This window comes from Dendrobates tinctorius, unplaced genomic scaffold, assembly GCF_039654945.1.
Source record: "Dendrobates tinctorius isolate UK_male_01 unplaced genomic scaffold, ASM3965494v1 ptg000208l, whole genome shotgun sequence".
Taxonomy (NCBI): Eukaryota; Metazoa; Chordata; class Amphibia; order Anura; family Dendrobatidae; genus Dendrobates; species Dendrobates tinctorius.
In genome coordinates this window covers 7,796,512-7,823,422 of record NW_027361875.1, presented here as the reverse complement: position 1 = coordinate 7,823,422, position 26,911 = coordinate 7,796,512, and the positions used below count along the sequence as shown (strand labels likewise).

The window sequence follows — 26,911 nt, the reverse complement described above, 5'->3', positions numbered from 1 at the left end:
AAACCTCGCAACAAATTGAGTTCCCCTATCAGATACTATGTCCGACGGAACTCCGTGGAGTCTGACCACCTCCTGCACAAACACCTGAGCCAACGTCTTCGCATTGGGCAAGGAGAGCAATGAGACAAAATGCGCCATCTTTGAAAATCGGTCAACCACCACCAGGATGACCGTGTTCCCCGCCGAGACTGGCAAGTCAGTGATAAAATCCATGGAGATTTCTGTCGATGGCCTATTAGGTACCCCCAGAGGCTGTATCGTGCCAGCAGGACGGGCTCGGGGCGACTTGGCCTTGGCGCACGTGATGCAAGCTGCCACGTACGAGACCATGTCCTGCCGGATTTTGGGCCACCAGAAACGACGCGATACCAGCTCCAAGCTGCCCTTAACCCCTGGATGACCAGCCAGTACTGAGTCGTGATGTTCCCTCAACACCTTAAGACGAAGATGAAGGGGTACAAATGATTTGCTGGTGGGAAGTCCTGGCGGTACCTCCTCTTGGGCCTCGGCAATCTCCGCCTCTACCTCAGTTGTGAGAGCCAAAATCACTACACATTCCTGGAGGATGGGTACCGGCTCTTCCCGAGGTTCTCCCCCCGGAAAACACCTGGACAAGGCATCCGCCTTGGTGTTTTTAGCCCCGGGACGGTAAGTCACCAGAAAATTGAAACGTGTAAAAAACAATGCCAAGCGAGCCTGCCTAGGAGACGGACGCTTGGCCGACTCCAGATAGAGCAGGTTCTTATGGTCGGTGATAACTGTGACCTGGTGAGCCGCCCCCTCCAAGAAGTGTCGCCATTCCTCAAAAGCCAATTTGATGGCCAACAACTCCCTGTTGCCGATATCATAATTCCGTTCGGCCGGCGACAGCTTCTTGGAGAAGTAGGCGCATGGATGCATATCGCTCAAAGATGAGCCCTGTGACAGTACTGCCCCCACTCCCACCTCAGACGCATCAACCTCCACCACAAAAGGTTTAGACACGTCCGGTTGCACCAGAATGGGGGCTGAAGCAAAACTGTTCTTCAGACGCTCAAATGCACGTATCGCCACCTCAGACCAGCTAGTCAGATCGGTACCTTTTTTTGTCATGTTCGTGAGCGGTTTGGCTATAGTAGAAAAATGTTTTATAAATTTCCTATAATAATTAGCAAACCCAAGGAACCGCTGGAGCGCTTTCAGATTATCAGGCCTTTCCCATTGTAGCACCGCTTGCACCTTAGCGGTGTCCATTTTAAACCCTGCGGCGGACACAATATATCCCAAAAAAGGCAACTCCTGAACAAAAAATAAGCATTTTTCCAGCTTAGCATAGAGCTTATTCTCACGGAGCAACTGTAACACCTGCCTGACATGCTCTAAATGAATGTCCCGGTCGCTCGAATAAATGAGGATATCATCCAGGTATACAGTCACAAATTTCCCCAGGACATGAGCAAACACGTCATTAATAAAATGTTGGAAAACAGCAGGCGCGGTTGTCAACCCAAATGGCATAACCAGGCTCTCAAAATGACCCTCAGGAGTGTCAAAGGCCGTCTTCCACTCATCCCCCTGACGGACCCTTATGAGGTTTTACGCCCCCCTGAGGTCAAGCTTGGAAAACCACTTTGCCCCCGCCACCTGGTTGAACAAATCAGGGATCAAAGGCATCGGGTATGGATCACGGATCGTAATCTGGTTTAACTCCCGGAAATCCAGACACGGCCGTAACCCCCCATCTTTCTTCTTAATGAAGAAAAACCCCGCTGCTACAGGCGAGGACGAAGGCCGGATGTGTCCTTTGCTCAGACTCTCCGCGATGTAGTCTTTCAGAGCTTGTCTCTCTGGACCAGAAATGTTAAACATCCTGGCCTTAGGTAATTTGGCCCCGGGTTTTAACCTAATCGCACAGTCATAGGCTCTATGTGGAGGCAGTTCTGAGCAACCCTTCTCAGAGAAAACATCCGTGAAATCCTGCAAAGCCTCCAGAAGGCTGGGCGTCACGGCGGACATACATGTGGCCAAGCAATTGTCCTGGCAAAAACCACTCCATTGGACTATGTCCTGAGTTTTCCAATCAATCACCGGGTTGTGCCTGGACAACCATGGAAAACCCAAGACCATTTGTGCTGGGAGATTACGGAGGATCCTACATGTAACCCACTCCGAATGTAGGACCCCAATGTGGAGTTTCACCTCAGCCACAAACTCCGTTATCTCCCCCTGAGGGAGGGGAGCGGCATTAATGGTAACCACCTGAATAGGATGAGGGAGTTTTTCGATCTTAAACCCGGCAGTGCGTGCAAACTCCTCATCTATGAGATTGGTGGCGGAACCACTATCCACAAACACTGATATTGGTAGCTCTCTGCCCGCGATAATAACCTTGGCAGGGAGCATAATTTGAGATACCATCATGGAGGATATGCATACGCTCAGTTGGGTCTCCTCCATACCCACTGAGCTTAGTAGTTTTCCGCCGGTGTGACCTTCTTCGGTAGCACAGGACAAGCGTTAACATAATGATTCCTTTTACCACAGTAAAAACATGCTCCGGGCTTCGTGAACCCAGGGACGCGACGCTTAACCTGTGACACCCCCGCAATTTGCATAGGCTCAGTGGGCTCACCTGCAGCAACCACACTTGCACCCCTGCTTTCCCCCAGGGGTAGCGTCTCCTGTGCCCCCTGACGCAAACGGCGATCAATGCGTATAACCAAACTCATGGCAGACTCCAACGATGCAGGAGTCTCATACATCAGGAGGGCCTGTTTAACTCTTCCTGAAACCCCCTGAATAAACTGACTCCGCAGCGCTGGGTCGTTCCACTGTGTGTCTACTGCCCAACGGCGAAATTCGGAGCAATAGTCTTCCGCCATACGTTCCCCCTGACGGAGGGCGCGGATTTTAGATTCTGCTAGAGCTAATCTGTCGGGATCATCATAAATGAGCCCGAGTGCAGAAAAAACATTATCGACAGAATGAAATGTAGCAGAGTCAGCTGGTAAGGAAAATGCCCATGCTTGGGGGTCCCCACTCAGTAAGCTGAAGATATGGATGAAGATATGGATGAACTCTTTATGCATCAAATGGCCAAGTTCTCCAAAAAATATGACATAGTTGTCATGGGAGATTTCAACTATCCAGACATTTGTTGGGAATCTCTCTCAGGCAAAACTAACAGGTCAAGGAAATTCTTATCCTCTCTTGCTGACAACTTTATCTTCCAAAAGGTAAAGGAGAAAACAAGGGGAACTGCTACCTTGGATCTAATCCTTATAAACAGGGAGGAAATGGTTGAGGAGGTAAAAGTGGCTGGGACCCTAGGAGGTAGCGACCATGCTATTTTAGAATTTTGGATAACTAGAGGCGGAAGACCTGTGAAGACTCAGACGTCAAGGTTAGATTTCAGAAAGGCAGATTTTAAGGGATTCAGAAAGAGAATTGGAGGGATCCAATGGCTGGATATCCTTAAAGACAAAAATGTCCAGGAAGGATGGGAAATCTTGAAAAATGAAATTCTCAAAGCACAGTTGTTAACAATTCCGAAAAGAGGGAAGAATAGGAAGCATTTAAGGAAACCAGGATGGATGAACACAGAACTTAAGCACATGCTAAAAAGGAAGCAAAAAATGTTTATAAAATGGAAAGAAGGAGGCATATCTAAAGAAGAATATAATGCTGTCTGCAGAACCTGCAAGGCACAAATCAGATTATCTAAAGCTGAAAATGAATTGAGGCTTGCAAGAGATGTCAAAAGCAATAATAAAGGATTTTGGGGATATGTCAAAAGTAAAAGAAAAGTCAAAGATGCTATAGGATTTTTACAGGATGAAAATGATGAAATGGTAAGACAGGATGTTGAGAAGGCTGAACTTTTAAATTCCTATTTTGCATCTGTTTTCTCTCAGAAAGGAAATGTAACATCAACTGTTATTCACTGTCCTATTAAGGGAATAGAAGAATCCAGGATATCTATAAACAGAAAGATAGTGAGGAAACACTTAGCTAACCTAAATGTATTCAAGTCTCCAGGTCCAGATGAATTACACCCCAGAGTACTGAAGGAGATAGCAGAAGAAATTTTTGAACCCCTCTCCATAATCTTTGAAAATTCTTGGAGAACAGGAGAAGTGCCAGAAGACTGGAGAAGAGCAAATGTTGTTCCTATCTTCAAAAAGGGGAAGAAGGTGGACCCAGGCAACTATAGGCCGGTGAGTCTGACTTCTATACCAGGAAAGATCTTTGAACAAATTATTAAACAACATGTATGTCAATACCTGGATAAGAATGAAGTGATTAAACAGAGTCAGCATGGGTTTGTAACTAATAAGTCATGTCAGACTAATTTAATTTCCTTCTATGATGGTATTACTGATTGGGTGGATCAAGGAAATGCTGTAGATATAGTATATCTTGACTTCAGCAAAGCATTTGACAAAGTCTCTCATACAATCCTTATTGAAAAAATGACTAAGTATGGAATGGACAAGGCAACTGTTAGGTGGATTCATAACTGGCTTAGTGATCGGACCCAAAGAGTGGTCGTAAATGGCTGCACATCCAGTTGGAAGAATATCTCAAGTGGGGTACCACAGGGCTCTGTCCTGGGCCCTGTATTGTTCAACATCTTTATCAACGATTTAGATGAAGGAATTGAGGGTAAACTGATTAAATTTGCTGATGACACAAAGCTAGGAGGGATAGCTAATACTAGAGAAGAGAGAGAGAGGATTCAAAAAGATTTAAATAAACTGGAGAAGTGGGCAGCAACTAACAGAATGGTTTTTAACAGGGAGAAATGCAAAGTACTACATCTGGGCAATAAAAATGAAAAAAGCATATATAGAATGGGAGGAATAGGCCTAAGCAACAGCACATGTGAAAAAGACTTGGGTATACTAATAGATCACAGACTGAATATGAGTCAACAGTGTGATGCAGCAGCAAAAAAGGCAAATGCAATTCTAGGATGTATTAACAGAAGCATACAGTCTAGATCACGTGAAGTCATTATTTCCCTCTACTCCTCTTTGGTCAGACCTCATCTGGAATATTGTGTCCAATTTTGGGCACCACATTTTAAAAAAGACATCAACAAACTGGAGCAAGTTCAGAAAAGAGCGACCAGAATGGTGACCGGTCTGCAAACCCTGTCTTATGAGGAAAGGTTGCAGGATTTGGGAATGTTTAGTTTGCAAAAGAGAAGACTGAGAGGAGACTTAATAGCTGTCTACAAATATCTAAAGGGCTGTCACATTGTAGAAGGATCAACTTTATTCTCATTTGCACAAGGAAAGACTAGAAGCAATGGGATGAAGCTGAATGGGAGGAGACACAGATTAGATATTAGAAAAAACTTTTTGACAGTTAGAGTGATCAATGAGTGGAACAGGCTGCCACGAGAAGTGGTGAGTTCTCCTTCAATGGAAGTCTTCAAACAGAGGCTGGACAGACATCTAACTGGGATGATTTAGCGAATCCTGCTTTGAGCAGGGGGTTGGACCAGATGGCCCAGGAGGTCCCTTCCAACTCTACGATTCTATGATTCTATGATTTAATGATAACACCAGGCCCACCCGCTGAGCCTCATTACCTGAGGAGACCGGGCGCATGCGGAAGTATAACTTGCAGGCCTCCCGAAATATGACAAATTTGCTGCGTTCCCCTGAGAATCGTTCTGGCAGCGGGATCTTCGGCTCTGCACCGACACCTGCAGATGCCGTTTGCACCTTCGCTACTACCAGGCCCTGCTGCTGAACTGCCCCTTTCAACTCGGAGACCTGTAAGGACAACGCCGCCAACTGGCGGGTTATGGAATCCATGGGATCCATGGACTCCTGAAAAATGTGGGCCGATTATAATGTCACGCGGGGCTTAGGTCAACTAAGGCAGAAATACCCGGGGCCCCTGTGATGTCCCTTTAACTAGGGGAAACCCTGTCTGACCCTCAACCCAGGGTTTTTGCTGATGGTGCAAATGCCTGAGCCTCCACCCTTTCCTTATCTCCTGCTCAGCCCTAAGCTTAACCCTCCACCCTCCACCCAGTGAGGAGACAAACCACCAAAGCCCCAAACAATAAAGACAGACAGGGAGAACTTAAACTGCACCGCGCCGCATACACACAGGACTATACAGTAATGTGAACAGGGCACAACAAAACACAAATATGGGAAGGCGAGAAGGTAACAATGGATCATACGACACCAGATATGAATCTCTCTCTCTCTCCAACACCTCCACTCCAGACCGGAACCACTTGGTATGACACACAAGCTATAATCGGCGACGCCCATAGGCCAGCACGACTATTTAAAGACCGTGGGCGTGACCAAGCATCCAACCTGATCTTCAGCTAGATTAACCCCCGATAGCCTGAGAAACTCAAGCCGGCGCCACTGAGGCTATAGTGGACGGAGGTGGAACTACCTCTGCCTGCCGGACGCTGTGGTGTGAATAGCGTCCGACATGACAGTGCCATGCTTTAACGATTCTAGCTGTATGAATTGGTGCATTATCATCCTGAAGGATGGCGTTCCCCTCCAGGAACAGTGCTTTAACCATAGGGTGCACTTGGTCGCCCAAAATGCCTACATAATCTCGGCGGTTAATTCTTCCATGAAGGGATATCATTGGCCCGGCCGATCTCCACAAAATAGCACCCCAGATCATCACAGAACCTCCGCCATGTTTTACGGTTGGGAGAAGGCAGTCTGGATGGAATGCTTCTTTCGGCTGTCTCCAAACGTACACTCGGCCGGAGGTCGGAAATAGGGTAAACGATGATTCGTCTGAGAATATCACATGTTTCCATTGCTCGAGGGACCAATTCTGGAGGTTTCTACACCACTCTAAATGCTTGGAAACATTTGTCATTGAGAGCAGCGGTTTTCGAGTTGCAGCTCTTCCGTGGAATCCAGATTTGTGCAGCTCCCGGCAAACAGTTTTCATGGAAACTGGGTTCTGTAGGTGTTCATTGAGGTCAGCAGTGATTTTCGGAGCCATGGTCTTGCGATCCTCTCTCACAATTCGCTTTAGAGTCCGACGGTCTCTCTGTCAACTTCGACTTTCGGCCGGACCTGTGCTTTGCTGCGGACGTTTTTCCTTCTCTTTCAAACGCAGTCATTACTTTGGAGACAGTACCTCTTGACACGCCAAGCATTCGGGCACTTTCTGTTACACTAGCGCCTGCCATACGAGCATCAACAATTTGGCCTCTTTGAAAATCAGAGAGGTCTGCCATTGGTATCAGGTTTTCATCAATGTTCTTACAATTCTGCAAAACAAACAGTTAATTTACATACACATATCACATAACACAAATAATCAACTAGAAAACATTACCATATGTCACGGTTTGCATGTTTATAACATGTTCGAAGATTATGATGCCAAAACGTTAGGTGTTTCCATTATTTTGTCCAACCCCTGTATATATCTACTGACTAACCTGGTACAAAGATATATATCTTTCATGTATCACAACATCAGAGACTACCAGAGATTCTCACCTGTGCACAACAAAAAAAAAACAAAAAACAAACCTGATCTCTTTGGGAAACACTGCTCTAGACTCTAGGGTAGACTGATGAGTATACTTGTGGCTTTTGGAGCTTGTCAAAAACTAGACTAAAAAATCTGCCAGTGTGGTTACCATTGCTTCACCAGAAATAAGAAACTGAGAGCTGTGGTGCTACTCTTAGCTTCTGTGACTTTCTAATAAAGCTTTTCCTTCTGTTCACCATAGACCTATATGAGACTGTCAAGTTTAGATCAGGAGACCTGCGGCCGGTCGGTACTCAGACCATGACACATGGATGTGTGAATGCAGCGTTAGGCTGATTAGTTAGTGCTGGATCCTAGCTTCCCTTTTATATTGGCATGAATTGGCCCAGGAGAGGTAAGTTTGATAGTGTAGGTTCCTATCTAAAATGGGGTTGCCTTGTCGCTGATTAGATGAGCACACACAAATTGGCCAATTTGGGGGCCAAGTGCATCTATTTTAGAATTATTGGCTACATAGCAGTAATGCAGTTCAAAATTCATAAATTCACATATATATCGTCTCAGACAATGTGCTGCAATTCTTTGCTTGTACAGCCTGTTTACAGTCACTAGTACTGTGTGAGATATGATGGCTGGCATACGTTGAATCAAAGTTTTCTGCTTTTAGCTCATTATTACTGATTAGCGAATGTGCTGGGATGAGGTGTTATCTGAGCATCATCGACTGCTAACCGAGCGTCTTTGGCGTGCTTGAATACTATGTTCTGCTCCCCACGGCTGCATGGCTCGTGTGTTATGAATGAGTCACCGTAGGAGGCAAAAACAGAAATACAAGCTAAGTCCAGAAAACCAGAGAAGTTGGCAACTATCAGATTGCAGACCCCTGAACCTATCAACACAACTAGCAGTAGCCGTGGGGGGTTCCTACGATGCCCTAGACCCCTCGATCACAGCCGGAGAATTAACTAGGCCTTAAGAAAGAAAGGGGAAATCTAAACTGCCCCAGAGCAGACCCCAAAGCAATAGGCAGCCCCCAACATATTATGACGGTGACGCAAGATGAAAACACTAACACAGACAGAAAGATAGACTGAGCAAAGACGGGGCCCAAAACTACCTAGATAGGAAAGGACAGGAAGGCTGCTGTCTGCAATCTGCCAAAACCCTATCAAAGACATAAGCCAACAAGCTGATATGAAAAAGGCCCTGAAGCAGCTAGGCTTCAAAAACTAAATCAGCACTCAGGTTTTTTCAGAAGACAGAGCTAAAGGAATTCAGCACACCCCAGCAGGGAATGGCAGAAATCCAGAAAAACAAAGCAAAACAAAGTCAAAGCACAAATGCAAAAGGCCGAGCAGCAAACTTAGCTTTAGAGGAGCAGGAATTCAGACTGGTCTCCAAGGATCCCACAGAGAAATCAACCCGCAGGGCAGAAGGGCGTTGGCAGCCTTATATCCAGTCAGTAACTCCACTCAGCCAGTCATCATAATCAGCCTCAGGTGTTTGATAATCAGGCTCACTACCTTTCTTTACCATAAGAGGGAGTTCCTCGGGCCTCAGTAATGAAGGGGAAAATGAACTCACAACACTCGTGCCTGTTAGACAACCCCAATGCATGCAGAGATAGCCTATCAAACAGTCAATCCATGCATGTGTTTTGGCTGTCGAGCAGCACATAGACATGCAACTGCGGGGTCTGGAACATGATATTCGAGCACGCTGAATGGTTAGCAGTTGAGCATGCTCAGATAACCTTATCCAAGCACGTTCGCTCATCCCAACTCATTATGCTAAATAGAAGAATACATCATTGAGCTACCTGCTCTTCACATGTATCCATACAGTGGATACATGTGACTGTGACAGGGTCACTGACACGGTGTATGAAGGGAGAAATGTGTCACGGAGATTGCTTTCCTCCATGATCTAGAAACCCATAAGTTTCCTTTCCGAATGATACAGTGGGTACGGAAAGTATTCAGACCCCTTTAAATTATTCACTCTTTGTTTCATTGCAGCCATTTGGTAAATCAAAAAAAGTTCATTTTTTCTCATTAATGTACACTCTGTACCCCATCTTGACTGAAAAAAACAGAAATGTAGAAATTTTTTCAAATTTGCTAAAAAAGAAAAACTGAAATATCACATGGTCATAAGTATTCAGACCCTTTGCTCAGACACTCATATGTAAGTCACATGCTGTCCATTTCCTTGTGATCCTCCTTGAGATGGTTCTACTCCTTCATTGGAGTCCAGCTGTGTTTAATTAAACTGATAGGACTTGATTTGTAAAGGCACACACCTGTCTATATAAGACCTCACAGCTCACAGTGCATGTCTGACCAAATGGGAATCATGAGGTCAAAGGAACTGGCCAAGGAGCTCAGAGACAGAATTGTGGCAAGGCACAGATCTTGCCAAGGTTACAAAAGAACTTATGCAGCACTCAAGGTTCAGTTTTTCTTTAATAAATTTGCAAAAAATTCTAAATTTCCTTTTTTTCAGTCAAGATGGGGTGCAGAGTGTACATTAATGAGAAAAAATTGAACTTTTTTGAATTTACCAAATGGCTGCAATGAAACAGTGAAAAATTTAAATGGGTCTGAATACTTTCCGTGCCCACTGTATGTGCTGAAGGAGTTAAACGGCCATGTTATGGGCAGGTTTTTAGGTGAGCAGGTAAGAGATGGGCGGAACACCTACTCACCATATCTCCACATCAAGGGTGTGGCTGGAGAAATTAGTGTCCAGCCAGTTTTTTCTATGTTGTGAAGAGGCAAGCAAGCCCTAGGCTGATGCTCCTGTGAGAGCTGCCATATATGTTAGCCCAGGAGTCCTGGGCAGGACTGTCTATGAACTTTTTTTTCCTTTTGAGCCAGAAAGGCTGTATTTGTGTTACCATTTTGGGGTTTATGATGCAATAAACCAACCAGAGACATTAACCCATGTGTGCCTGTGTCTACCTCGAGGAGCAGCTAAGTGAGCCGACCTGCAACACGACCTATGAATGTTTTGATGGATTTTTTTTTTTTAGCAGAGTTTTGCTATGTAATCCGAGAACAGCAAGATGTAGGAGCAGAGACCCTGATTCCAGTTATGTCACTTAAGCTGGCCATAAACATTAGACTTATGTCGGCCAAATCCGCCGATATCGACAGGTTCGGATGACAATCTGTGTTTGGGGACAAAGGCCACATGATGGTCGGGATTGACGTCGATCAGGCATGTTGGATTTCGGACTAACAATCACATTGAGTCTTCTTAGGTAACAGGACTAGATTTATAGACTGAAAAAAAGAGGGCAACACCCCCCCCCAAAAAAAAAAAAAGAAAGAAAGAAAACGCCAGATTCAGAAACACCTTGTCATTTACACCAGCTAAAAGAAATTGCATATTTATAGCAAATGACAGGTCCTCATTAAATTTGCCAAACCCTTGCATCTTCCTAACCCATCACTCTACCTCTGTGATAATTATAACTTCATTGCTATATTTATATAAGTCCCCAAAATCTTATTTTAAAAAGCTTTAATTAGAGATATCGATTTGCCCTCGTGCTCAGAATTGCTGGCATTATAGGTTGATGCCGATCACACGGTGAAGGGAGCTAATTTAACACTTGCTTTACTTATTTCCTACAAAATGCATGCTGATCCGTGTATTGGAGATGTCAACTGTTTACCAGCCACTAGAGGGTGCAGTGTCTTACGTTTGGCGGAGCGCTGGGATCTCTGTTTATTGCTATAGGAAGTTTCTGCTCCTGGTATAAAAATAAATTAATATAACATCATAAATAATGAAAGGCTTTGACTTAAGCATAAATCTTAATATTGATTATCCAGTACTTCCTTTCAAGAAAATTCCTAAATTGTAATTATGGTATATTCACATTTTATTGCATTCTTCATTTATCGGGTCAGCCATAAATTTGGTCAGTCCAGTAGCGCATTAGTAATCAAGAATGTGACCTATAAACTGTGCTTTGTATTCCTATCTTGTACAGCAATGTCATAACTGACACTTTAATGGAATTATTTATATTTAATGCCAATTATATTTTGCAAAAATAATATACTGGCATCTTTCAGTAGGATCAACCCTTCTAAGCCATCTATATGGGCATGTAGCTGATAGGAAGCTCAATAAAATGATACCTTGATATCTGCAAACCGATGTCTTATTCCAAAGAAATGAGAAAACAGCAAAAAAGCAGAGAGGTTTACCCATCAGGCCTCCAGACAAATGCAGTGGACCCATATCTTATTCCAAAGAGATCCACGTTTTTCTTAATATGTAAATGAGCTGTTAAGATCTATTGGCCGGACATAGATCTCCATAAGAATCTGCCTCAAGAGATTATTTTAAAGGAAAGGGGGCGTTACCAGTATGAGGCATGTAGATCAGGAGAGCAGACTGTCAGTCATTACATGTCTCACACTGATAACTCACCCTTTTCAGTTATAATAACCTCTGGAGGCAGATTCTCAGGGAGATCTATGTCTGGCCTGTAGATCTTAGCAGCTCATTGGCATATTAAGAAAAAGCTGGATTACTTACCGGTAATGCTCTTTTAATGAGTCCACGACAGCACCCACTGGAGGTATCGGATCCACCCCATTTGGAACAGGAAACCCTACAGGAAAGATAAAAGGGGGTGGTCCGCCTTTCCTCCTCAGTTTTGTATTTCAGAGTACCAGGAGGACCGCCAAGGATTAGGCAATGTCTTTGTATATCTAACTTTACTTATTCATCTTTAGCAGATACACTTTATTATCGATATCTTTAGCAGGGAGGGAAGTGTGCGGGTGCTGTCGTGGACTCATTAAAAGAGCATTACCGGTAAGTAATCCGGCTTTTTACCCTTCGCCACGACAGCACCCACTGGAGAGATTCCAGAGACCATCACCTGGGTGGGACCACCGTGCTAAGGATAGTCCTGCCAAAGCTTAGGTCAGCAGTTGATGAAAGGTCAAGTCTATAGTGATTATAGAAGGTAGAAGGGGATGACCAAATTGCCGCCTTACATATGGTTTCAATTGGAACGTCTCCCCTCTCGGCCCAGGAGGTCGCCATTGCTCTAGTGGAATGCGCTCTGATGCCTTCTGGGGGATTTTCATTTTTTGCGGAGTAGGCTAACCGAATGGCTTCCCTGATCCATCAGGAAATGGTGCTCTTCGTGACTCCGTACCCTTTTTTATGGCCCTGAAAAGAAACGAACAGAGCCCTACACTGCCTCCAGCTCCTAGACCTCTCAATATACTCTAGGACAGTTCTTCTGACGTCTAAAGTGTGGAATTTCTGCTCCTCTGGAGTGGAGGGATCCTCAAAGAAGGTTGGGAGGAGTGTCTCTTGAGATCTATGGTATTTTGTTGATACCTTAGGCAGGTATGAGGGGTCTGGCTTTAATAATAACCTATCTTGGTATACCTGAAAAAAGGGTGGATCTATGGACAGGGCCTGGATATCACCTACTCTTCTAGCAGATGTCAGTGCTACCAAGAGGGCCGTCTTGAACGATAAGTATTTGAGGGATATCGTGTCTATCGGTTCAAAGGGTTCCCCCGTCAGGGCTTCTAAGACCAGATTTAAGTCCCATGTGGGGATTGTAGGTATGTGGACTGGTGTTATGCGTTCGCAGGCTGCAATAAATCGTGATATCCACTTATTTCCTGCTATATTATGGCCGTACAGTGCCCCTAATGCAGACACCTGTACTTTCAGTGTGTTTACTGCCAGGCCCAAGTCCTTTCCTCTCCGTAGAAATTCTAAAATAGGAACTATCGGGACTTCTGCTGTATGGGGTGCTACATGAAACTGTAGGAACTTCTTCCATATTCTAGTATAAATCTGGGTCGTGGACTGCTTCCTGCTCTGCAGGAGAGTAGCAATCAGTGTTTCAGAAAACCCTCTTGATCTTAGTAGCTGCCTTTCAAATTCCACGCCGTCAAGTGTAAGCTGTCCACTTGGGGGTGGAAGAAAGGGCCTTGGGAGAGTAGGTTGGGAATCGAAGGGAGGACCCAAGGATCTGTCACTGACATAATTCGTAGCCATGAGAACCACGGTCTCTTGGGCCAGAATGGTGCTATCAAGATTACTCTCGCCTTGTCCTCTCTGATCTTCCGAATCACCTGTGGCAGGAGAATCAACGGAGGGAAGGCGTATGCCAGTTTGAACTTCCATGAGGCTTGGAGGGCATCCAGTATGTCTGGGTGATCTGACGGAGACAGGGAAGCAAATGTTTTTATCTGTCTGTTCGCCCTCGTGGCAAAGAGATCCACCTGAGGTTGTCCCCATAAGGCTACTATGTCCTTGAAGATCCGGCGGCTGAGGTCCCACTCCCCTTGCCGAAGCGTGTGTCGGCTTAAAAAGTCCGCCTCTTGGTTGTTCTCTCCTCTGATATGAAGTGCCGAGAGGGACAACAAATGGCTTTCGGCTAAGTTTAAGATTCTTGCCGCAGAAGACATCAGAGTCTCTGATCGTGTACCTCCCTGTCTGTTTATGTAGGCCACTGTAGTGGTGTTGTCCGACAAGATCCTGACATGTTTCTGTTGGAGCTGTGGAAGAAAATGGTGTAGAGCATAGTATACCGCTGTCAGCTCTTTTAAATTAGACGAGTATTCCCCTTCCTCTCTATTCCACCTTCCTTGACAAAAGCTATTCCCCATATGGGCTCCCCAGCCATGGGGGCTAGCATCGGTGGTTAGGATACAAGATGGTACTATGACCCATGGGACTCCGGAGGATAGATGGTCATCCTCTAGCCACCACTCTAGAGAAGCCAAGACCTCCTGAGTTAAGGTTATCTTGCTCTCGAGGTGACCACCATGTCGCCTGTCCTCTTGGAGGATCTGGTGTTGAAGTGTGCGGACATGATAATGGGCCCACCGGACTGCTGGGGCACAGGAATTTAGCAACCCCAATAGCGACATCGCTTCTCTTAGAGACATGCGTGGTCTATCTATGGCTGCCTCTACTTTTCCTTTTGTGAGTGCAATCTTTACCTGAGGAAGCAGACATCTCTGGGTTGTGGATTCTAACTGGAAACCTAAAAACATCTGGAGGGATTGTGGAACGAGTCTGGACTTCTGTATATTGATGATCCAGCCTAGATTCTGCAAAGATGAGATTGCGTCAGCCACACGTTTGGTACATTGGGTGACCGAGTTCCCGATTATTAGGAAGTCGTCTAGGTAAGGTACAATTAGAGTGTCTTTTTGGCGAAGATAGGCCATCACCTTGGTGAAGATTCTTGGCGCTGTAGAGAGACCGAAAGGCATGGCTGTATACTGAAAATGATGGATCCTGCCTTCGAACACCACTGCGACCCTTAGGTATTTTTGGTATCTATCATGGATAGGAATATGATAGTAAGCATCCTTCAAGTCAATCCCCGCCATTACACAGTTTGGAAAGAGAAGCTTTATGGTGGATCTGATTGATTCCATCTTAAACTTACAATTTTTTATAAACGTATTAAGCTACCTTAAATTAATAATTGTTCTAAACGTGCCATCTGGTTTAGAAATTAAAAATAAAGGAGAGTAGAAACCTCTACTTTCCTGTCCCTCTGGGACCTCCACTAAAACCCCCTTGGATAATAGGCTCCGAATTTCTTCTTCGAGGGCCTTTTGTTGAACTATGGAGTTAAGGCGGGTTATGAAAAAGAAATCATAAGGGGTTTGAAGGAATTCTATCTTCATTCCCTCTTTAATTATACCTAAGATCCATGGGCTCGAAGTTATTTGTTCCCATTTTGAATAAAAAAATTTTAATCTACCCCCTACTGGTGGGTCTGATTTTTTAATTTTTATTTTCCCTCCGGAATGCTGAACCCTTGAACATGCTACCCTTTTGCTTTTCTTCCTTCGTGGGCCATCTCTCTGATCAATGGAATAGCGGCCCGTAGCTTTTCTCTTGACGCCTTCTGCTCGATCTGTTGATCCAATTGGTCCAACCATACAAGCATAGATCTGGCGGTGCATGTGCTGGCTACTGCTGGTTTAAATATACCCGTAGTAGATTCCCAAGACCTTTTTAATGCTGACACTGCCTTACGATCTAGCGGGTCTGCCAATAAGCCTGCGTCCTCTACCGGAATGGTAGATTGTTTAGAGGTAGAGGCTACAACGGCATCAACCTTTGGCACCTTGGTCCATTTTAATAGCTCGTCATCGCTAAATGGATATTTTCTTTTAGAGGCTGATGGGAGAAAACTTCTCTGATCGTGTTTTTCCCACTCTCTTTTTATTAGGGCCTTAACTGCCGGTATCACTGGGAATGCTCTCCTTTTCTTCTCTGCCAACCCCGCAAACATTATGTCTTGCGCAGTCTGGGCACCCCTTGGTTCCTCACACCCCATAGTGCTCCTCACAGATTTGACCAGGTTATCCACACTATCCAGGGGAAAACATGACCGTCCCTCCAAGTCTGATGACGAGGATGTGAGTGAGGAATCGGAGATTAACCCCTGTTCTTCCTCTGACTCTGAGCTAAGGGTCATCTGTTTCTTGCTCCTAGTCTCTGAGGGAGTACTGGCGCGGTTGATAGCCTGTATTTGCTCCCTGATTATGGCCCGGATGTCTTTTGACGACATTGCGGACCCCTGCCTAGTCTCTCTGGTGCACTGCTTGCAGAGCTTTTTGGGGTAGGAGTCAGGGAGAGGTTCAGAACATAATGCGCATTCCTTATGCTTAGATTTTTCTTTTTTCTTTGTCTAGAAAGGGAGACCAAGAGGAGAGGGGGGGGTAGGAGGTCAGCTTAATAGGCAGAGTATATACTTTGCACACTCACCCAGTGAAGCCTTATTACCGGATCGGATGGCTGAGATCCCGTCCTAGGTCTTGACTCTCCCGTCTCGCTCCTGCGACCGGTGTCTGTCCTAGCGTTGCGGTCCCTGGTGGAGCTGCCCCCCGCAGAGTCTCCTGCTGGAGCGTGCGCTTCCGTTGAGGATGACATGGCTCACCACCGCTCAGCTGCGGCGCTGTTTAAATAGATTGTGCGCTCTTTTTTTTTTTTCCCTTGTGTCCGCCCCCGGAAGTCGCTCCTCCTCCCCGGGATCACCGCGCATGCGCCGTCGCGCTCTCAGCCATCCTGCCCCGGCCGGCTACCGCGCCCCCGCTGGTACATGCGGCCCGCGCTTTTTATGTCACCGCCACCGCTGCTCCCTTCTTCGCGCCACTGGCGCACTTACCGCTAGCAGCGGCGGAGCCCTGGTGCCACCCGGCGCGCTCCTGGGTGAGACCGGGCGGCCCACCCCGGACCCGGTCATCACCCTCCATACACCAGACGAGGGGGGAGCCGTCTAACGGAGTCTCCCCCGACGCTGCCTCCGGACCGCAGCCCCTGCCGTTCACATGGAGACTGCACAGGCGGCGTGCATGGCCCAGGTATGTTTCCTGAAGGATCGTGGCTCCGTTTGGAACAGGAAACCAAAACTGAGGAGGAAAGGCGGACCGCCCCCTTTTATCTTTCCTGTAGGGTTTCCTGTTTCAAATGGGGCGGATCCGATACCTCCAGTGGGTGCTGTCGTGGCGAAGGGTAAAAATGTGGATTTCTCTGGAATAAGATATCGGATCTCAGATATGAAGGTATCATATTATTCAGCTTCCAATGACCCACATGCCCTAATAGACGGCTTGGGAGGGCTGATCCTACTGACAGATTCCCTTTAAAGAAACACATAAGTATTGAAGCCATGATAGGCCGTCTTGCATGGTAATATTGTGGGTTAACTGTTTCTGGAAGAATAGAAAAATAAAACTTAATGCAAATATGATAGTAGAAATAAAAGACCAGGGTGGTGAGATGTAGTATATAGGAATATTTGCTCTAACTTTATGCCAAATATTTAATTTAAGGATTGAATAAAATGTGAAATGTTTCCATTAGCGTAAAACTGTAAGGAGCAGTTACTCACCTTAGCCAACCACTAGTGTTGATTGAGCAGTGAAATGCTTGAGTGCTCCGTACACAAATCGAGCATGTCAGACTCTCAGACGTGCACTGCCGGAGTAGTGAGCATAATGGACGTTAATGGCAAATGTGAGGTTTTTTTCTCTCTCTGATAATTTGCTTACAGGGATCCGAGCGCCATGTGATACTCGTCACTAGTGATGAGCGAATGTGCTGGGATGAGGTGTTATCTGAGTATGCTCGGGTACTTAACAGAGTGACTTCGGCTCACTCGAATAATATGTTCGGGTCCCCTCAGCTGCATGTCTCACGGCTGTTCGACAGCCACAACATATACAGGGATTACCTGTTTGTTAGACAATCCCTGCATGTGTTTCGGCTGTTGAACAGCCAGGAGACATGCAGCCGCAGCGACCCGAACATATTTTAGAGCACTTCAAAGACAGTCTGTTAGCACACGAGCATGTTCAGATAACACCTCATCCCAGCACGTTCACTCATCACTACCAATCATATAGCTGCCTATTAGCTAAGTGCACACGTAGCAGAATATTTCTGCTTAAAAACCGGTCTCCCTTCCCAGAAACCGCGCAGTTTCCGCGCGTTTTTTGCGCAAAAAACGCTTGTTTTTTTATGCGTTTTTTTCCACGTGGTTCCAGACCCATAGAAATGGCAGAAATGCGGAAAAATCCGTGAAATTAATGAGCATGCTGCGTTTTTACCGCAAAGCGTTTTTTTCACGGTAAAAAATGCATCAATATGCACAAAAAGTGCAAAATGCATAGAAATTAATGGGAAGCTTATTTTTAGCGTCTTTATAGCGGATTTATTGGCAAATACTCTAAAAAAAAAAAAAAAAAAAACGCTGTGTGTGCACACAGCCTTAAGGTTAAATTTTGATCCCTCCTGTGGATTTCTCACCGAGGCCTAAAGAAAAGTGTCTGATCTATTGTGTTTTTTTTAATTTTATCTCACCCCTAAAATAAAAGTTGTTCAATACATTCCATATGGTGGATGCCAAGAGAAAAAGAATCTAACTGGCAGAATCACCGTTTTTATTTTGTCCACTATTCTTCTCCCAAAAAGTGAAATAAAAAGACATTATAAAAGTTGTATGGAGCCCAAAATGGAAATAATAAAAACTACGGCTTGTGCTAGGAGAATACAAGCCATGATACAACTCAGAGTAAAAAAGAAAATGTATAGCTGTTGGAAAGCGTGGAGAAAATAAACGGAAAGCAGACGCCAGGCGGTCAATCAGAGTCTCACACAAGGGTCTAATCCTGGAGGTGTCCCTACAACTGATGAGTACTTTGTTGTGTTTAGTGTCTGAAATGGGGTCACTCACAGATTCACATCCTATTGGTACCTTGGGCTCTGCAGATACAATGTGGCCTTTATGAAAATCCAAAATGTGGGGCAGAAACATTGTAATTTTCCTCTCCTGTTATAACATTGTATCAAACCCCTTTTGGGTCAGAATGCTCCTTTCTGGGGCTGTGTCCACAAGGCAAAACCTCGCTTTGTCCGTAAGGGGTTAAAACGCGTGGTTGTGTACTTAATGCTCGACACGTTACCTGAACGGACCCAATTCTCGCCAACTTCTGAACAGATCAGCTTAACATTTCACAGCGATGTCAGAGAAAATCTGTAACCTCCTCTGGGTAGTTCACCTAATGATATGCTATCAGCCTTTTCTTACAAGTACTTCGCAGTAAGACCATGGCACCCGTCCAAGGACACATTCTCAGACAGGCATCCACCATGGCGAATGCTCCGCATCAAGCACCTACTGAATAGACGTCACCGGTGAAGATCGGCTTCACGTGAAATCTGACAGTGTAGATCGATGGTGATTGCAACCTGCATAAAAAGTACTGAAAAATCATGATCTGGTGGAAATAACTAATATGGGATGCCCAAAATTAAGATGTATGTTTGTTTTTACCTCCAAAAACAGCAACTCTATAGGCTGTATATGGTATTACAGTCAGCTCATTCACTTGGATAGGGATGAGCTGCAATACCAGACACAGTCCAAGGACTACAGGATCCTGCCTTCTGTTCCTCCATAACCCCTTTACCATAGGCAGAGAAGGAAATATCCCAACAATCAGACAAATGGTGGACTGTCAGAATAATCACATAACTTGCTATGGAATATTCTTCCATTCTTAGCAAAAATCTTAATATTTTCATCTCTGTGCAGACAACAGTAGAACTTCTCCCTGCACTGAAATCCCAGCTACCTGGAGAAAATGAACGTTATTCCTCCCAGCAGCCTCCAGCTTTCAGTCACCGCTCAGTACATAGTGAGTGGCTGCTGTAACTGTGCAGTGGCACAGACTAAAATAAAGAGTATAATAGTGTGCACTCAGTCAATCGGGCGAGGTGCTAGTGTAATGGGCTCAAGAGCCCCAATAACCACGACTGTTAGTATTTCACCGCACGCTCCTTGGATTTTGTGATGCAAAATATTTATTATGGTCCGTTAACAGTAGAAAAAAAGAGAGCCAGTCTTACAAGATTGTAGTCATACAGAGCGACATTGACAAGAAGCGACAATGACTAATCGCAGACTTTTCCACCCTCCCGGGTCTTACTCATTGTATCAGAGATCAAAGTGTTGAATGATCCCCAGATGTAAAAAATAAAGCTGGGGTCATGCAACTTAAAAATAAAGACATTCAAAAATCACTTGGTTCAGCTTCAAGATTCCAAACTGGAAATCAGTCCCAAAATATTACTCTCTTAAAGATAACATAAAACATCAGGTAATAAAAGGACAGGATTTTTGTTTGTCTTTATTTTTTATGTTCTTTTAAGTTCCTTAAAACCTTTTCATAGATTCTGGATTTATGTAGATACAGTTGCATGGCCCAAGCTTTATTTTTTACATCTGGGGATCATTAAACACTTTGAACTCTGATTTCCATGTTAATGCTATTATTGACTGATATTTCAGCTATATTATTTTACTTATATGCTATTTTTTATGTTAGCGATACAATGAGTAAGACCCGGGAAGGTCGAAACGTGTGATGGTCAACGTGTGACTGGACACACCGCCTCCAGCAGGGCGAATTTCTATGGCACACGTGACCCTGGATACACCGCCTCCAGTAGGCGAATTTCAGTATTACACGTATAACTGGATACACCGCCTCCAGCAGGGCGAATTTAAATAATAAGGGGAAACACCAGGGAAACCGATACAATGGAGGGCCCTGCGATAGGGAACGGGGACGTGGAGACCTCCTGCACTCCCCTGAGCCAGTCTCTACACTCCTAACAGTCCCTATACAGGCTCCGCACCTGTCGCCGAGCTGGAACCTAAGAACCCTAGCTCGCCCTGCACCTAGCCCTTTCTAATGAAATGGACGGTGTAGAACTAATCCCACCACTGCACTGAAACACACATAAGGGAAGTCACAAACAGGGCAACAATACTTAGCTTTGCTCTGTTGCTCTTGCTCCCAGCAAGAGACCACCTCCAGAATGCAGCTTTCCTCCTGAATAGCTGCCACCAAGCTCTGTCAGAGCTGCAAGGAAATCCCCTCTGTGACTCCTTCCACACCAGGACTCTGACTGTGCTGCAACGAACTCTTTAGCTCCTTCCTCCACCAAGGATGGTTGGAAATGACCACTATCACCAACAGTGATTGCAACACCTGACACTCTTTTATAGCAGAGCCAGAGCAATCACACCTGCTTTATAATCACGTGCACTAAACTAAAGAAACCAGACCCTAACGGCCACCGGGGGCAAAACTAGAACTGGGACCACCACAGTGCAATGACTATAATGGCCACCGGGGGCAAAACTATCTTTAAGCACACAGCTTAGAGAAATAAAAAAGGTTACTAGTGCATTTATCTGTCATAATCAAACCTGGATCATGACAAAACGTCTGCGATTAGTCATTGTTGCTTCTTGTCAATGTCGCTCTGTATGTGTCACGGGGCGACTGGCCCTGCATGACGTGACCCGACGATTGGTCAGTCACAAACCAACAAAGACAAACAAGGGGACACCAGGGAAACAATTACAACAGTGGGGCCTGCAATAGGGAACGGGGAAGTGGACACCTCTTGCACTCCCCTAGGAAAGAGCCCTGAACTCTCCTCACGTTCCCTATACAGGTTCTTTCAACCTGTCGCCGACCATGATACCTAGGTCCCTCACTTGCCCTGCACCTATCCCTTACTAGGGAACTGGCAGGTGTGGACACTGGTCACACCACTGTACTAATAAGACAATAAGGAAAATAACAGATCGGGAAAAACAAACAACACTTAGCTTGCTCTGCAGTCATGCACTGGACCACAGAGTAAGGCACCCGAACACAGATTCCAGCAGGAAAACCACTGCTCCAGATCTGCTGCAAACACCACTGCTCAAGATAGCTTCTCTCTTCAGAACGGTTGGCTTCCAAATGACCTGTATTACCAACAGTGAGTTGCAGCACCAGGTGGCCTTAAATAGGGAGGTGGGAGCGGCACCCAGCTGCATAGATAATCACCATGTAGTAACACCAGCGGCCACCGGGGGCAAAAACCCACCAGCAGACAGACTAACCTTGTAGTAACACGAGCGGCCACCGTGAAAAGGAAAAAGGTTTATATAAGAGAATCCAGAATCTGACACAGATCCAAAAATGGATCGTGACAGTATGACTACAATCTTGTAAGATTGGCTCTCTTTATTTCTTCTGTTAATGGACCATAGTATATATTTTGCATCACAAAGTCCAAAGAGTGTGTGGTGAAATACTAACTTTCAGTGGCAGAGACTGACAGCTGGCTCAGCCAAGTAACAGTACAGAGTCCGCTGTCAGTCAGTGCAGAGACGTGGTTACACCTGCTTCTCACTATGCACGGAGCAGTAACTGAAGCCACGCCTCTATGACTGAAAGCCCGAAGCTGCCAGGAGTAATAACAGTTATTTCTTGCCTGTAGCCGGGCTCTCAGCACAGTGGACTTACAGCTTCAGAATGCCATTAACCTGTAGTTTACCCCATATCTGCAGGTTAATAGTGGTTTTTTTTTTTACCCTTGACAGGTTCCCTTTTAACTTCCTTCCAATGACATATTTCTTTCTGTCTTATTTTCTCCTTTTTTTTTCTTTTCTTTTCTTTCTTTCCTTTTCATTCTTTCTTGTTTGCCTTTATTCTCTTTCTTTCTTTCTTTCTTTCTTTCATTTCCCAGTATATTGCAGTATATTAGTTCTTCGTGATAGTCACAATTTGTCATCCAGAAGGAACCTGTGTGTGTTCCCACAGTCATGTAATACACACGGGTACTTGGCTCATTGCAGGACTCCATTCTGATACTGTAACAAGTCATACACCTGTGCGTCCATCACAAGACCAGGACAGATTTTCAGGGAGGATCTCATATACCCACCTACAGGATAGGTGATGACTAACTGACCTATGGGTGTCCCCACAATCCTGAGAACAAGGTTTGGGATGCCCTCCTTGAGTAGAGTGATGGTCGAGCATGCACACCGACACTGCATTCATTCTCATTGGGACTGACATGGATCTCTCCACTGTGTATGGCAGTCCCATTGAGAATGAATGAAACAGTGGTGCGTATGCTGGATGGCAGATGGGCCTCCATCCTGAGGTCAGTGGGATACCAATCGGCAATTTATCACCTCTTCTGTGCAACCTATTGTGTGGATTTTCGTTGGCAGTCCATATTTTCCTTAGCGTGCTGAAGGCGCAATCCCTTTTAAAGAGGTTGTTTCCTTTCAGTAAACAAATGTTCTTGGCTGCAGGTTATTATGAAGAAACCAATTGTTCCTTACTCACCTTCCCCAGATCCACCAACCAGTCTCCAGTACTGCTCCCAATATCTGGCATTGATTGTGGCGCTGACTGCACGGCAGACACTCAAAAACCTCAGTGGCCAGACACCATGAACAACCGCAGAGACTCGCCGGTGGACCCGGGGAAGGTGAGTAGAGCTAAATTTGTTTCTTTATAATAACCTGTTTTTACCCTTGACAGGTTCCCTTTTAACTTCCTTCCAATGACATATTTCTTTCTGTCTTATTTTCTCCTTTTTTTTTCTTTTCTTTTCTTTCTTTCCTTTTCATTCTTTCTTTTTTGCCTTTATTCTCTTTCTTTCTTTCTTTCTTTCTTTCTTAATGTATTTGATTTCCCAGTATATTGCAGTATATTAGTTCGTCGTGATAGTCACAATTTGTCATCCAGAAGGAACCTGTGTGTGTTCCCACAGTCATGTAATACACACGGGTACTTGGCTCATTGCTGGACTCCATTCTGATACTGTAACAAGTCATACACCTGTGCGTCCATCACAAGACCAGGACAGATTTTCAGGGAGGATCTCATATACCCACCTACAGGATAGGTGATGACTAACTGACCTATGGGTGTCCCCACAATCCTGAGAACAAGGTTTGGGATGCCCTCCTTGAGTAGAGTGATGGTCCAGCATGCACACCGACACTGCATTCATTCTCATTGGGACTGACATGGATCTCTCCACTGTGTATGGCAGTCCCATTGAGAATGAATGAAACAGTGGTGCGTATGCTGGATGGCAGATGGGCCTCCATCCTGAGGTCAGTGGGGTGGGATACCAATCGGCAATTTATCACCTCTTCTGTGCAACCTATTGTGTGGATTTTCGTTGGCAGTCCATATTTTCCTTAGCGTGCTGAAGGCGCAATCCCTTTTAAAGAGGTTATTTCCTTTCAGTAAACAAATGTTCTTGGCTGCAGGTTATTATGAAGAAACCAATTGTTCCTTACTCACCTTCCCCAGATCCACCAACCAGTCTCCAGTACTGCTCCCAATATCTGGCATTGATTGTGGCGCTGACTGCACGGCAGACACTCAAAAAGCTCAGTGGCCAGACACCATGAACAACCGCAGAGACTCGCTGGTGGACCCGGGGAAGGTGAGTAGAGCTAAATTTGTTTCTTTATAATAACCTGTTTAACATGTTTTTTCTTGAATGGCGCTCGTACCTATAAGTGCTCATGTACATGATTGATTATATCGGATGAGTGCTATCCATGGATTACACTCGTACCCATGATATTCTATGGGGTTGTGCACATGTCCAATTTTTTCCTCAGCTTGGTCCATGTTCAATTTTGATCTGAGTGTCAGATCAAAATCTGCAATGCAACTCTATGGTTCTGACTGCACTCCGAATACATCCAAATGTGAGGCAATTTTCATGGACTGAGAAACTTTTTGTTTTTCTTTCCGAGAGAAACTAATGTCACTCAGATCAAATTCTGATCGGAAAAAAATAGGACCGTTTTTTTTTTTTTTCAAATTAAGAGAAAACGGAGGTGTGAACCTGCCCAACAGTGAATAGGGTCATTCACACGTCCGTGACTTTTCGCAGACCAAACAAAATTGCTGAGACTTAATCGGTTTTGGTCCCAGTGTTAGATCAAAGTTGTCAATGCAAGTTTATGGGTCTGTTTAAAAAATGGGACCTCACTTGGATGCCATCAATGTACTGTTCAAAACTCAAGGACTGTTTGTTTTATTTCTTTCCAAAAAAATAATGAAAATGAGCCCAAATTCTGATGAAACTCGAAGGACAATCTGATGGAAAAACTTTGTCTGTCTTTCCCGTACATAAAAAAAGTGCCGTCTGAATGAGCCCTTAGCTGTTGGGATTCCCAGAACATGAGCCACCTATGGAAACTTGTGATCTATCTCTAGCTTTATAGGTTTTGCCGTCTCCCTTGATGTGCTGTTGTGCGCTCTTCTAGGACTGTCTAGATGCAGAATGTCCAGTTTTAGGAATCCTCCTCTCTGGACTCTTTTTTTTGTTTTCCTGTATATTTTGCAATATTTACTTGACACAGAACGATACAATTGTGTCACTGGTGTCATAATTCTACATTTTTGTTGCTGTTAGGTTGGTGCATTATGTGATGCAACTATGGAGTCTGTATCTCCGGAAACAAGAAAATCTAGAGGACCAGAGTCGGAGATTATCCCTGTCCCCAGCCCAAGGAACTTATCAGCACTGAAAATGTTGAGTCCAGTGCAACCGGACAAGGAGCCAAGGTGAACATGTCGGCATTTCTGCGTATTATTTGTGTTTTGTGTTTGAATTGGGATTTTTTTTTTTAGCTCCACTCCCATATTAAATGATGTCTTCTACTGACTTTTTGGAGCTCCTTATTGTGTCAGAGTTCAGCTTTTGCGGAACAAAAAAAATGTACGGCATGTTCTTACACCAGTGTTTCTCAAACCCCAGTCCTCATGGCCCCCAACAGATCAGGTCTTCAGTAATCCTTAGTATCTGCTCAGGTGAGAGAGCCTGTAGCCATTTCTGATGCCTTGATGATAATCCCATCTCCTGTGCAATACTTAAGGAAATCCTGAAAACATGACGTGTTGGGGCCGTGAGGACTGGAGTTTGGGAAATGCTGCTCTACACTAACCCACTTTGCAAAATTAGACATATGCTGCCCTTTATGACCAGGTAAGGCTATGTTCACAAGCAGCTGTTTTTTTTCTGCAGTCAAAACCTACTGCCTCAGCAGTAAAAAAAAAAAAAAAAGTGGCACCCATTTATCAGTCTTTTTGGTAATTTTTGCTGCATTTTTGACACTTTTTGAGTGTGGATTACATGTGTTCTTTGTTCCCCGTTTTCAGCGTTTTTGGTACTTTTTTGCTGCATTTTTGACGCTTTTTTGGGTGTGGATTACATGTGTTCTTTGTCCCCTGTTTTCAGCCTTTTTGGTAATTTTTGCAGCATTTTTGACACTTTTTGGGGGTTGATTACATGTGTTCTTTGTTCCCCGTTTTCAGCGGTTTTGTTTTGTTTTTTCTGCATTTTTGACACTTTTTTTTAGGTGTGGATTACATGTGTTCTTTGTCCCGAGTTTTTGGTACTTTTTTGCTGAATTTTTGACACTTTTTTAGGTGTGGATTACATGTGTTCTTTGTCACTCATTTTTCAGCGTTTTTAGTACTCTGCATTTTTGACACTTTTTTGGGTGTGGATTACATTTTTCTCTTTTCCCCCCGGTTTCAGCGTTTTTGGTACTTTTTTTCTGCATTTTTGGCACTTTTTTAGGTTTGGATTACATGTGTTCTTTGTCCTGCTATTTGGGTATTTTTTTTGCTGAATTTTTGACACTTTTGTAGGTGTGGATTACATGTGTTCTCTGTCACCCATTTTTCAGCGTTTTTAGTACTTTTTTGCTGCATTTTTATACTTTTTTGGGGTGTGGATTACATGTGTTCTTTGTCCCGCGTTCTTGGTACTTTTTTTCTGCATTTTTGAAACTTTTTGGGTGTGGATTGCATGTGTTCTTCTTGCCCCCGTTTTCAGCGTTTTTGGTACTTTTTTGCTGCATTTTTGACACTTTTTTGGGTGTGGATTATATATGTTCTTTGTCACCCATTTTTCAGCGTTTTTGGTACTTTTTAGTTGCATTTTTGACACTTTTTGGGTGTGGATTACATATGTTCTTTGTCACCCATTTTCGGCGTTT

General features: G+C 44.6%; 1 protein-coding gene across 15 annotated transcripts in view; it reads left to right on the top strand.

The window, feature by feature from the left end:
• The window catches only part of MIPOL1 (mirror-image polydactyly 1), a 606,483-nt gene that overhangs the window by 224,902 nt on the left and 354,670 nt on the right, over window positions 1–26,911 (top strand). For 7 of the 15 annotated variants that reach the window (XM_073554193.1, XM_073554191.1, XM_073554190.1 and 4 more), the window contains 2 exons: window positions 23,229–23,364; window positions 25,321–25,472. In XM_073554193.1, the coding sequence (XP_073410294.1) occupies window positions 23,326–23,364; window positions 25,321–25,472 (191 nt within the window). In that variant the 5' untranslated portion in view covers window positions 23,229–23,325. Of the gene's footprint in view, window positions 1–23,228; window positions 23,365–24,200; window positions 24,337–25,320; window positions 25,473–26,911 lie in introns of all 15 variants that reach the window. The other 8 variants (XM_073554200.1, XM_073554199.1, XM_073554198.1 and 5 more) reach the window with 2 other exon arrangements.